Source organism: Monodon monoceros, unplaced genomic scaffold, assembly GCF_005190385.1.
Source record: "Monodon monoceros isolate NGI ecotype Baffin Bay Population unplaced genomic scaffold, NGI_Narwhal_1 Super_Scaffold_3, whole genome shotgun sequence".
Classification (NCBI taxonomy): Eukaryota; Metazoa; Chordata; class Mammalia; order Artiodactyla; family Monodontidae; genus Monodon; species Monodon monoceros.
Window position 1 is genome coordinate 70894240 of NW_021703780.1, and position 13404 is coordinate 70907643.

The window sequence follows — 13404 nt, forward strand, 5'->3', positions numbered from 1 at the left end:
ATATATATATATATATATTTTATGCTTCTTCAAGGAGTGAAATTCAGAAATATTATACTACATTTGAGGAGAGATGCATTTGAGTAAAGAGCAAAGAACAGAGTATTAACCAGTTCATCTAGATGCTCCTTAAGATCATTTCTCTCTCAGTGCCTAGTCCAAGGCTTGATCAGAGTAGGCCTCCTCTAGATGCTTGTGAGCGAGGTGGTCTCTGTGCCCAGGAATTGGCGTCTGCAGCCTTGGCTGCGGCTGCTGGTAGGGACACAGTGACCACTCTGGGAATCCACAGTTGGGTATGATTACTATGCAACAGCCACTGTGACCCAAAAAGGGAATGTTTCTCTCACAAATTCAGTACAAAGATCTGCTTTCACTGATTACTTGATGGTGCAAGTATTTATAAAATACATACATTTTTAGATCTACATTACTTTGTTACTTTGCCATAGAGAAGCAGTTAAGGCTCTAAGTATGAACTTTGTTTTTACATTGCTTCTGGCTGTTCCAGGTATTTTTAAATACATTCTTCCACTAATTCAATTGATTTGAAAAATTTATTGAGCACCTACTACATGTTGGGTACTATGGGGGAACAATGTGAGTAGGCTCCACCTCTGCCCTCAAGGAGTGGATAATCCACATCTATCAAAGGCTTCCTGTATGAAGGCATGTGACTAGAGCAGCTGCCAGAATACAAGGATGAAGAGAACACATGAATTAACACTGAGTTAAGTGCAGTAAAGAAGTCTTAACAAAATGCTGGGAGAGCAGAGAGAGGACAGTATATCTTTGATTGGTAAGTTGGGAAAGGTTACACTTTAAGTACCTTAAGCAGAAAAAACAGGAAAAGAGAAGAGACAATGTATGTTACGTAACAGGTGCTCAATAAATATTTGTTGTCTGAATACAAGAACTCAAGGGACATAGTTTAAGTGTGGGTGAAGGAAAACAAGTACAAGAAAAGAGGAGCAGTAGGGAGAGAACCAGAGAACTAGGAGGCAAGTGGTATGCTGTGAACTGAAAAAGGTCAAAGATTAATGACTAAGCTAATACCAGACTGTTGTCTGCTTTTCCTCCATGTGGTAGACCTTATCTGCCATGCTTAGTTTAGTTACTATAGCTACTATAGTTACTATAGTTCATAGCTATGTGTAGAATGCTGCTTTTAATGTGCATTTTAAAAAATAAGGTGGTTGGTAGTAAAACAGGAAAACTATCTTAGCCAATATTCTGCAGGATTTCTATCTCAGAAAATAAGACAGCTATGTACAATTGCTGGTGATGCACCTTTTTCCTTGGGTAGTCTCTTCCCCTCAGCCACTACTAAAGATAATTCAAAATTAAATAAATAATAGTATTTTTAATCTTTCACTCAAAGGTGAAGTATGAAGTAACAGAAGATGTCTACACTTCCAGAAAAAAACAACACCAGACCATGATGCATTATTTTTGTGCATTAAATACTCTTCAATACAAAAAGAAAATAGCATTGTTAGAACCTCTACTTGGGTACATGCAAGCTCAGGTGAATATTGTACTATGTTCTGGATTATAACTGTCTTAAGAACTTTATATTAAGTTTGATTTTTATGTTAAATGTAAGGATATTACAAACTAAGGTCAAATACTCATTTGTGTCTGTGATTTTAAAGCATTTTTTAAAATGTCAGAGTGCTGTTTTAAGGAAGTTAGGGAGAAGGGTTTTCCTAGCAAATGAAGATTTCAAATATTTTAGGGTAGATGAAACCACTTACCTTGTATTTAGACCTTGCCTATCACAGCTGGCGACAGGGAACAGAAAGATAAATGAATTCCAAAGCTACTCCTATTGCTCAAGCTTCCACTCACTCTTGCTTCATAATAGATCTGAAAGAGAATGGACATGTTTGAGCTTGTCTCATGTTCCTGGCATACTTCCCGAGTTAAAATTAATGGATGAACTCCAAAGTATTCCAAGAGTTGTACATCAGGAAGGAGGCTAGAAAATTAAATTTGGGTAACGTAAGATGAAATAGCAGTCCCCTAAAAGCAAGAGTTTAAAGAAATTTGAATATTCCTTTGAATATGAGTACTTATTATTCCTCAGATATAAAACTTATCTTTGTAGTAAACATGAAATAGTTTATCCATATGACTTACTTGAAATATTTTAAAATATATTTTCCAATTTTAAAAACTTGCTTACTATATGCATGTGTTAATATATAAGATGATGCACAGTGAAATTTAAGTGTAGTTTCTTCAGTGGCTCTATGCCCAGTAGAAATCATTGTAAACTACAACCTATTTTTACACAGATGGAAATAATCCTTTGTTTTTTACTTAACTATGTATCTTGGTGATTGTTTATATGATTCACTCTAAGTATTTTGTGTGTATGTGCTTCTGTTGTTCAACCTCCCATTCCCACACCCTCTTGCCCCAGATAAGTTTCTTTAAGATGGGTTCTGAAAATCTCAATGACCAACTGGAAGAATTCTTAACTAATATTGGAACAAGTGTACAGAAGTAAGTATTTTCTTCCTTAAAATTGAAAATGAAGTTATGAGAATGATAAGTTAACAGCTAAATACCATAATCTAAAAATATTTACCACTTAATTTCTGAGGGGCTATTTTCCCTGCCGTGAGAGTGTTTCTCGAGTGGCTCGTGGATGCTTCTTGGTTTTCTCACCATCTTTTCCACAGAATTTGAACTCTGAATTTCATAACAGTGTCAAATCTGATGGTATTTTATTGATTGTAACTAGGTTTTATGTCTGAATACAACAGACACATAATAATTATCCATAAGTGAATTATCTTCACAGTTATCTGAATTGTAGGGGATGGATGGGAGAGTACTAAATGAATCTTGCTTTGCAAACCATGAGAGATTAAAGAGACAGAGAAAGTAGTTCTAATCAGGTTCGAAGTCTGAGCAGTGATGTGGTTAATCTGCGATATGGAGGGAGATGAAAATGATTGTTTTAAACGCACAGGGCAGAGCAGTTTGAAAATTCCTCCAGAGTATGAGTCATTCAGTGTGGCTTCATTAGTTTTGGAATTTGGTATTGTTACCAAATATCTAAGTTTCAAATAAAATGTAAAGCTGCTTTATAACACGCCACTTTAACCACCCATGCCACTGCTGTTCTCTTTAGGAAAATATATACAGAACAAATATACAGATAAATAAGATTGGTAAGGAGTTCTTTGTCTGTTGTAGTTGGTAGTAAATAATCTGTTCCCTCTGTTAGTGTTCGCAGGGAAATGGACAGTGATGTAGAGACCATGCAGCAGACAATAGAGGATTTGGAAGTAGCCAGTGACCCCTTGTATGTGCCTGACCCAGATCCTACAAAATTTCCTGTTAATCGAAACTTAACCCGAAAGGCTGGATACCTTAATGCTAGGAAGTAAGAAAACTATTGTTATTTTCATATATTGTGTATCAATTAAGGTAATAGCAAGTGAATATAATAAATGATATCTCCAAACTGTTCTGATTTTACTAAATGTTGAAACTTTTTACTAATACACTATTAGTATTTATGCCAACTTTTTGACAGATGAGGTACATGAATAATTTTCAAAAGTAAAATTCTATTTAGATATTTATCAAATGATTTAGAATTATTTTAAAAAGTGAAACCAATTTGAGTTTAAATAAATCTAGCATAACATGTGAATGCTATTAAATATCATTATCATACTTTAAAATATATGTAATTACACCATCAAGTCAAATTTTAGTTTTTACCTGAAGATAGGATAAAGCAAGTTAACTCTAGCAGTAAAATAAAGTCTTTTGTTTTGAATTTATTCCCTTGAAATACAGTTGGACTGTATTTTATGGAGCATCATAACAGCTGTAATTTGATCATTTCCAGCCTTGTTTTGGAAATATATACATGCAGAATCACACAAGTGGGTCAGTTTATGTGAATTTATTTTAGAGACTGAAAACCTGATGTTTATATTTTCTACGCACCTTGGTGCCTTTTTGCAAGGTGGTTCTTTGTGATGTGCTTTACCTTTATCTTGTGTCTGGCTGATGGTGGGATTTTAGGTGTGTTGTTATTAAAGAGTGAATGTACTTTCTTCATTTAGTAAAACAGGCTTGGTGTCATCTACCTGGGACAGACAGTTTTACTTCACACAGGGTGGAAACCTAATGAGTCAGGCCCGTGGGGACGTAGCAGGAGGCCTGGCCATGGACATAGACAACTGTTCAGTAATGGCTGTGGACTGTGAAGACAGGCGATACTGTTTTCAGATCACTTCTTTTGATGGCAAAAAGTTAGTATTTTTCCCTACTATTAAAAAAAACCTGTCATATTTTAAACTACTGAAATGTAGGATAATTCCTTTTCACTTGGACATTGTACACATATGTTAGAATTATTATGTATTAAGATAATTTTCTTTTTAATCTTGTAGAAATTAGTTGAATTTTCCTTTTTGACTTAGATAAATGATGTCTTAATATTTTGAGGCTGTCAAAGCAAGTTTATGTGGTAAACACCTGGGATTTCATGTTAAGAGACTGGTCACTGAAAATCCAGCATGGTATGGGGAAGGTAGCACAAGCTAGTGGAAAGAGCTCCAACCTTGGGGTCAGAAAGTTCAAATTCTGGATCCACTACCTACTTTGCAGTGTTAGACAAGTTACCTGACCTCTCTGAGCTTCATTTTTCTACATGTAAAATGGAGGTGGGGGGGTCCTTCATTTCTATTTTGTGAATTGTTATGTAGAATAGAAATCTAACATATGTAATGTGCCTAGCATGTAGTAGGTGCTAATAATAATATTTTTAAGTGTTAATCACATATTTCTGATCAAATTAATTATTTAGGCCATTAATGTTTACGTGCCATTTTTTAAACTTCTATTACCTTTGCATTAAACAAGAATCCCATAGAGCAGCTTTTAAAACAAATTTTTGAGAAGCACAGAACAATACAAAAAGATGTATGAAAAAAAGCTATAATCTCATTAACCAGAAGCAATAATTAACTTTTTGGTCACTGCCTTACAGTTTTTATTTTTTATTCTAAGTACATTTTTAAAATAGCTGAGGAAATACTGAATGTTTATTTCATATTCCTTCTATAAACAAACAATGAATGTCAATTACTGTGTGTCATTTATCACACTGGATGTTGGGAGTCCCTTTGTTCATTTGTCAAAATTACCAAACTGTTAATGTTACTGGATGTATTTACATTTTTGTATTTCCAGTTTTTTGCTATAATGCTTAACATGATTTCCCATTTCACATTCCTGGTGTGATTCAAAATTAGTGAAAAAAAATTTTTTCTAACGCTTAAAATATTAACATCTATAGAAAAGCTGCATATCCCTATGTTAGCGATTAATATGTTGAAAAGTTTTACTTAACCATATTCAAGGAAAAATAATAAATAATGAAGTAAAATTAGTATTTTCTATTAGGACCACTGATTTACGTTTGAAATATATATGGTAAGTATCAGAAAGTTGAAATGCATTGTCTTAGTGTCAATGTACCTTTGTTATAGGCTGCCTTCTGAAAACCAGCACATTTCTTTTTTGGTACATCTTGGCATAGATAGACAAAGTCAAGAGTTGTTAAAATCTGAGTCCTGATACCTCTGATAGTCTCCTTTCCTTAAGATACTGGTTGGTTATGTGTTTTCTCTTTGTTTCATACTGATGTGTATCTTTAAAGATAAAAATTTCTCACTCATGTTAAAAGTACTTTAGAAAAAAGTTGACTGTCAAACTTTTTCTCCTTTTTTTTCAGGTCTTCAATTTTGCAAGCAGAGAGTAAAAAAGACCATGAAGAGGTAAAATTTTATCTACTTAATTTCTTCAGCATCATCTTAAGATATTTTTCTGATGACAAAACATATTGATGTGTTCATTATAGAAATTTGGAAAATCCTAGTTAATTACAAATCTTTTTTTCAAAAAAGTCTATTGTCCTCAAGCAACATTCTTAAGTTTCACATGGAATTTTACAACTGGACCTATAAGGAGAGACCTTAGAGATCATTTCTTGCTGTCTTTTTAAAAGCTCAAATTCAGAAATGACCTTGTGACTGCTGCTTTCTGGCAGGCTGTTAGTATCATGAGGCGAGTTTAATCTACTCCCTTCTCTTACCAACTCTCTGAGACAGTATTTGCTGCATTAAGAACATAGTGGCAGATGTAGCATGGCAGGAAGCAACTAAAGCTTAAAACCTTGGGGAAATGAAAGACAGAAAAACAAAAATTTGGGAGTGTTTGTTCTTCCTCGTGAGTCTTTTGTTTTTGGCTCCATTTTTACTTGTCGTTCACCAAATATGGAAGGTAAGTTGTTATTATATAATTGTGCTGGTAAAAGACAAGTTTAGAAATTATGTAGAGATCAACTTTTATTTACTTCTTATGGAAAAGAGTAGGTATTAAAACGTGCTTCTGGTCTCTGAGGAATACAGACATATGGCTGTTCTTTGCAGGGTTTACCAAACAGAATATTGGGTTAGCTTTGTAAGGCTCCTCAGGCACTGGAATACTTGAGAGTGAAGCAGAGGATGTGGGGCAGAGAGTGTTTTCTGTGTTATTTATAAACCTGAAAGGGAAGTATGTAAAATACGTTCACAAGGAATATATTTAGCTCTTAACTTTTTTTACATTGGTATTAATCATGGTATCTGAGTCCAGACTGTCTTATTTGGTGGGGATTAGAGGGGGGTGTGATATAAAAAGATAAATATAGACTATTAAATTACAGTTTAACATGATAGCTATATTTTTTATTTCCTTGTATGAAATAAATCTGGGATTTAAAAATAACAAATCTGTTCAGTGTTCTGTTATACCTTCATATGTTGTACATATATATGCTTTTGTATATAGGAAGGTATTTATCTCATAAGAAAGATTATATGTTATTTCTTCTAGTGAAACTTCTATGTCAGTTAAATATTAAACATTCTCTTTTAGAAGGGAAGCATTGTAGAAAAAAATATTAATCGTATTTTTCTATTTTCCCTCTTGCAGTGGATCTGTACAATAAATAACATATCTAAACAGATATATTTAAGTGAAAACCCAGAGGTAATATTTTTATTTTATGTATCCAGATATGGCAAAATTGAATAATTCTGTGGCTTATATGGCTTTTATTGTATTTTCTCAAGTTCTGTAATCTTTTAATTTGCCCTTGAATGGGCAGCTTTCATATATCATGAATAGAATGAGTATCTGGTCTTCCTAGAACAGTAAATTATTTCAGAACGTACTGAAATCAGTCAACCAACAAATGTAAGTAGACATCAACCTTGTGTTTAGCACCATGTTGAGCACCATGGAGAAAGGGGATATAGAAGAAAAATAGGCCATGGCCTCTGCCCTCCAGGAGCTTATGTATGTGGGAAGAAAAAACTAAAACTTTAAGTAACATTTCATATAAATTGAAAGTGTATGGTGATGACTGAAAGCTTAAGATTTCATAATATTAAGATCAGTATGGATTTTAGTTTTAGAGAAAACTCTGTGGAGATGGCAGAAACCTGAGCTAGGTAGGATTTGTCCAGATTTTGAGGAATTTTGTGAAATTAGTTGTATAATTAGAATTGAAAGGTCTTGTTGGAGAATAATAGAAAACTGAAATGTGCATACAAATCACCTGGGGACCTTGTTAAAATGCATATTACGTTTCAGTAGGTCTGGGGTGAGGCAGCCTGAACTCTCAAGTTTTGCCAGTTATGCTTTGAGTAGTGGGTATCAAATCACATGAACTCAGCAGTGTAGACAGAGTTGTAGATGCAGTCCAAACATGCAGGCAGAACCCGGGGTGCAGAGAACTCTGGAAGGACCAGTGAGTCCTAACTGCAGTGTAGTTGGGAAAAGACTTGGTTTAAGAGAGGAGCCATCTGACCTCTGCCAGTCTTGGTAGGCCCAGCTAGGCTGTGAACCCGGCAGCCTCCCAGGGCTGTTTGGGGCTGATGGGAGGCTGGGGGTAGGGGTTACGGTTTCAGTTGAGGCAGATGGGGGCTAATTTCTCTAGGAAGCCCTACCCTTCTAAGTCTTAAACTGTTGTTGGTGTAGCGGTTAATTAGACAGGACTGTTGGGGGACATGTAGGAGGCCATTATAGTTTAGGCACAAATTGAGGGTCTGAACATGGTGGTAACCTGAAGGAAGAGAGAAGAATGAATCATAGAAACAGGTAGAAAGAAATTGGCTGGACTAGTTAGTAACTGACGGATGTAAAGGATGAAGAAACCGACCAACATAAAGGATGAAGGAGATAAAGATGACCTCCAGGTTTTAAGCCCAAATGAAGGGAAGAACAATTTGGAAAAGAGGAGTTCTGTTTTTACCATAATGGTTTTGAGGTGCCATCCAAGACACATATGATTTGGATGCCTAGGAAAAAAGTTCTGAACTAAAGAAGCAAAATCTCATGACCTGAAAAATATTAGTTATTTCTGTTAGTTTTATAATGATCTAATGAGTTTAATCTAAGAATATCAGTGCTAACTGTAGAGAAGTCTTCTGCTTTTAGTAACTTGATCTCCTGCCAAACTTGCTTTTTCTTTCTGTTATGTCACTTGGGAACAACAAAAAATTAAAATGCAAATTAGATGACTTGTTAATACCTAAGGAATACAAAGGGAATATAGTGTTTGGATTTGAATAAGTCAGGCTTATTGTACTCTCCTGCCAATTATCAGAAGTCAGAGTTTTAATATTTTCCAGATTATCCAGAATTATTTTATTTATATTAATGAGAAGAAATTTTGATCAATTTGTGGCATTGTCTTTATACTTTTGCTAAGACACAGAAGTGCAAAAATGTTTTGTGATTAATTTTTCTAATGTACATGCTATTTTATTTAGCTTGTGTTTTAAATAATGTTTTAAATTATTTAATAAGTTTTTAAATATTTCTTATGGAAAGCTTTTTTCAAATTTGGCCGAAAATATCCATGATAACTTTATTAATAAATACACAGATATTTCTGAGCATAAATACATTCTGGAAAATCATGAAAACTTCAGGATCATGGTTATAAAATACTTTAATATTTTGTGACTGTTTCCTACTCCTTTTAAATTTCTTTATTTAGCAAATTTGAGTGCCCATATGCTAGGCACTGTACTAGGCGCTAGCAATACAAACCTTAATCTAAAAAAAATTTGATAGTTAAAATTTAAAGAAAAAATATTTCCTATTATGTATATTAGTAGAAAAAAATCAGATTTTCCCCCTAGATTTACAGGAAGTAAGAGGAAACTTAAGTTATAATGTTATGAAGTTAATTATGTGTCTTAATACTAAGACAAGAGAATGTGGAACAACTTTAGTAACTTCAATTTACATTTTAAGTGTAACTCAGGGACATTCTGACAGTTCAGAGAGTTATATTTAAACTTTTGGTTTTCTTGCTTTACTAATTCATCCTTTTTTTAAAAAAAAATAGGAAATTGCTGCACGGGTAAATCAGTCAGCTTTGGAAGCTGTCACTCCTTCCCCGTCTTTCCAGCAGAGGCACGAGAGCCTGCGGCCAGCAGGGTGAGTTACCAGTCTCTGGGCTCTTTAAAGAACTATATGGGCTATTGAAAGTGTTAGCAAACACTTTGATTTTAGCAGTGCTAGTTACATTAGTACGAAATAGTTCTAGAAAATGTATTTCAAATCGGTAAATTTACCAGCAAGAGTGCTAAATAAATGATGATTCCAAATTTCCCTTGTGTTTATCTCTAGGTTAAAGTGATTTACGTTTCTGAATTTAGTAATTGGAAAGAAAAAGTCTTTTGATAAAGTCTTTTGACAAAGTAGCTGTGATTTGGGATTGTGTTTATTAAAATTTGTTCTCATCGACTTATAAAATTTTATTTTCTTTTCTCATAGTTTAAGTGTTTAATTTCCAAAAGAGAAAACTAAATGCAATGCCTTCTTGTTTTCTTCTGTGCTTAGACAATCTTGGCCACTGACAGCTCGAACCAGCAGTTCAGGATCCATAGGATCTGAGTCCACAAATTTGGCTGCCCTCTCTCTAGATTCTCTCGTTGCTCCAGACACCCCAATACAGTTTGACATCATTTCTCCTGTGTGTGAAGATCAGCCTGGCCAGGCAAAAGCCTCTGGCCAGGGAGGCAGGTGGGTAATAGGAAGGTCTGTAGGGCTGTAAGGCTTATGAGCCAATTTCTACAGTTGAGAGCCATCTCTCATATACCTTGTGCATCAGCTATGTTTTGCTTTCTTTGTTTAATTACCTAACAGAATTTTGATAGTTGAAGAAGAATCATGCAGGCTTTTCTCTGTTTTTTGCCTCAGTTAAATGAGTTAAGATAATTTAGTTTTAAAAATACTCAATTCTGAATTGTTTATCAGATCTACTTCTAAGGTATTTACTCTTAAAATTACAGAAGAAAGTTGACAGTCCTATTTTTACATCATGACAATATTTTTAAAATTCTTGAGAGTAATACATGTGCTACAGGTTTATTAGAAAACGTTATCTAGGGGACTTCCCTGGTGGTCCAGTGGGTAGGACTCTGTGCTTCCAATGCAGGGGGCCTGGCTTCGATCCCTGTTTGGGGAACTAGATCCCGCATGCATGCCACAACTAAGAAGTCCACATGATGCAACTAAGAAACCCGCATGCCGCAACTAAAAAAAAAAAAGTTATCTTGTGTCAGAATAAGAAATCTCCAGGAAGGAACTAAAACATTGTCATGCTATGAATTATTAATGAATTATCTTTTATTTATATAATGAGGAATCCTTGTCAAAGCAGTTAAAATTTTTCTTTGGCTATGGATGAAGGAAACGTGGCTTAAGGCAAATCATTTATTAAGTACGTGGGGCACCTAATAAATTGACAATGTAGTAATTTGGATATACATGGCCATGACCAAGAAAAGATAATTTACTCTTGATCACAGAAATATACTTAGCATTTGATATGATAGGTCAGACATGTATTAGGGAGATCAATTTCATGTTATCTTAAAGCCAGTGTTATTTTAGAACCACTTAGCTCTCTGTTTGTCTATAAAACCTACTTTGGATTGTACTTTTCTTCCTTCGTTGTGGGTGTGTCATGAGCCATGCACACTAAGGAGGGAGGTAGCTTCCATCTCTAGTTAGCTTTTCTTCTTGCATTCTGTTACGTATGTCTTGAGAAATACAGGTTTAAAACTAGAAAATGTTCAAATTATCATAGTTAACTTGCGACATGTACTTAGAGGACCTAAAAAAAGGTTTTTTACAATCCAAGGAAATTTCTGGCATTTTTCTCATGTACCTAAAGTTGAAGCTAAATTAGCCATTCCTCTGTCCTACTTTATTTAAATTCAAGAACTTTTGCAACATGTTGTATTATAATGTTGATTTTTGTGTGTTTATGGCTAAACATGCAATCTGTCCACATCTTCTAAAATACAGCAACTTTGAGTTCAGCCTATTAACTTAGTGTGAGGGCAGAGGCCTTCATCACAAGTTAGTTGGTCATCAGTAGTGTTCCTTAACAGGAAGGGGTATTTTGGAGCTTTTTTAAAATGTGTGTACAAGGTTTTGTGACTTTTAGTTTTTAACTCTGGGTTCAATGATTGAGATTCCTTCCATGTGGCTCATGGTAACTGACCTCTGGTTCATAATTTTTTAAAATACTTTTCAGGCGTACAAATCCATTTGGAGAATCTGGAGGAGGTACAAAATCTGAAACTGAAGGTAAAACAAGTGTAGTATTCTTATATTTTAGAAATTCTCAGAGCAGTAAACTGTGTGAAGAATTTGATGTTTACATTTGTTTTGCTGTTTGCTGTCTTAATGGTATCTATACTTCACAGTTTTCTCTTTTCACTCATAGTACACTTAAATAACAGAACTTAATCAAACTTAAGATTTCATTATTCACACAAAATTATAGATTATGATACTTTTGACCTCATAGTCAAATTTTCATTCCATAAGATATCCTTTGACCTTTTCCTAACAGCTGTTTTCTTCTGGTTTTGGAGCACAACGTTTTTTTTCTTTTTCCCATAGCTATTTACTTTGATATAATTTCAAACTTACAGAAAAGCTGTAAGCATAGTAAAAGGAATTCTTTTTAACTCAGAAGTACCAATTGCCAAAGCATAACCTTTTGCTCTTTGAGTTTGAGATCTTAATTTTTCTATAAGATGAACACTGTAGTTAGGAGTTATTTCTAAATGCTTCTGCTGTGTTGAATTTTTCATTGGAAAACCTAAAGAAAGCAGTGTATTTTATTCCTTAGGAAAAGAAATTTGGGATTTAAAAATACATAATGTACCTTGTTTTGTTGTAGATTCTATTCTTCATCAGTTGTTTATTGTCCGATTCCTTGGTTCTATGGAGGTGAAATCAGATGACAATCCAGATGTTGTTTATGAAACAATGCGCCAAATCTTAGCTGCCCGGGCCATCCATAACATCTTTCGTATGACAGAATCACATTTATTAGTCTCTTGTGATTGTTTAAAGTAAGTAGTAACCTGTCCCTCAAAAAACTGTAGGAAAAAATGTTTACATAACTTTAGCCTAATTAAAATTTGTCTCCCAAATTTTTAATTATTATTATAGGTTAATTGATCCACAGACACAAGTTACAAGGCTCATGGTGAGTTCTGCAATGTTTAAAGCTTTATTTTAAGTCTCTTTGTACATATACACATCTTACATCTTTATAATAATCCTGATTCTGTATATTCAGATATGGTAGCATGAATTATGATTGGTCTTTGGGGTGTTATAATTGAGTCTATGGCTATCTCTACAAAAAAGTTGTAACATTCCGTGTAACTTAAAGAATCAGTGCAATCTGGTGTGATACTTAGTATTTATATTTATCCCTCAGTTAGGAAGCATATATCATACACTAAAGAAACTAAAAAGTAAATTAAGGGATTAAAAGGCCAACATGATTGGGTTTGTTTTATAATTATCTGTTTTGAAATAGCTGCAGGCATGTGCTTCTATTTAATCATTTAATAATATAGACCATTTTTGTTACTGAATTTGAATTTGTAAAATGTGTTAATGACTAATAAAACAAATTCAGTATTCAACAACCTTTTAATTTCCTGACAATCCAAACCAAATATGACATTGTTTGTTCTTGGATTACCATTCGGTTAAGAAAAACAATTGACTCTAATGTTCTATTTAGGATATTAAACAACTTAGTACATGAGTTTGTCATATATAAGAGGGCTGTTTTAATGGTTTGAAAAATTTCATGTTTGCTTCTGATGTTTTCTGTGGCAGTTTCCATTACCCAGTGTAGTTTTGTATGCTACACACCAGGAAAATAAGAGGCTTTTTGGATTTGTTCTTCGGACATCAGGAGGGAGAAGTGAAAGTAATCTGTCATCAGTCTGCTATATATTTGAATCAAACAATGAGGGTGAAAAGGTACGT

The 13404-nt window shown here is 34.1% G+C and overlaps 1 protein-coding gene across 5 annotated transcripts in view; it reads left to right on the plus strand.

Moving 5' to 3' along the window:
• APPL1 (adaptor protein, phosphotyrosine interacting with PH domain and leucine zipper 1) overlaps positions 1-13404 on the plus strand; it is a 31634-nt gene that overhangs the window by 12780 nt on the left and 5450 nt on the right. For 4 of the 5 annotated variants that reach the window (XR_003796547.1, XM_029241720.1, XM_029241722.1 and 1 more), the window contains exons 8-19: positions 1379-1525; positions 2426-2508; positions 3239-3397; positions 4092-4280; positions 5768-5810; positions 7009-7065; positions 9437-9528; positions 9934-10116; positions 11639-11691; positions 12293-12467; positions 12568-12604; positions 13252-13398. Coding sequence is in view for 4 of the 5 variants with exons in the window: in XM_029241720.1 (XP_029097553.1) it covers positions 1379-1525; positions 2426-2508; positions 3239-3397; positions 4092-4280; positions 5768-5810; positions 7009-7065; positions 9437-9528; positions 9934-10116; positions 11639-11691; positions 12293-12467; positions 12568-12604; positions 13252-13398 (1365 nt within the window). In the remaining variant the exon portion in view is untranslated. The remainder of the gene's footprint in view (positions 1-1378; positions 1526-2425; positions 2509-3238; positions 3398-4091; positions 4281-5767; positions 5811-7008; positions 7066-9436; positions 9529-9933; positions 10117-11638; positions 11692-12292; positions 12468-12567; positions 12605-13251; positions 13399-13404) is intronic. The other variant, XM_029241723.1, reaches the window with a different exon arrangement.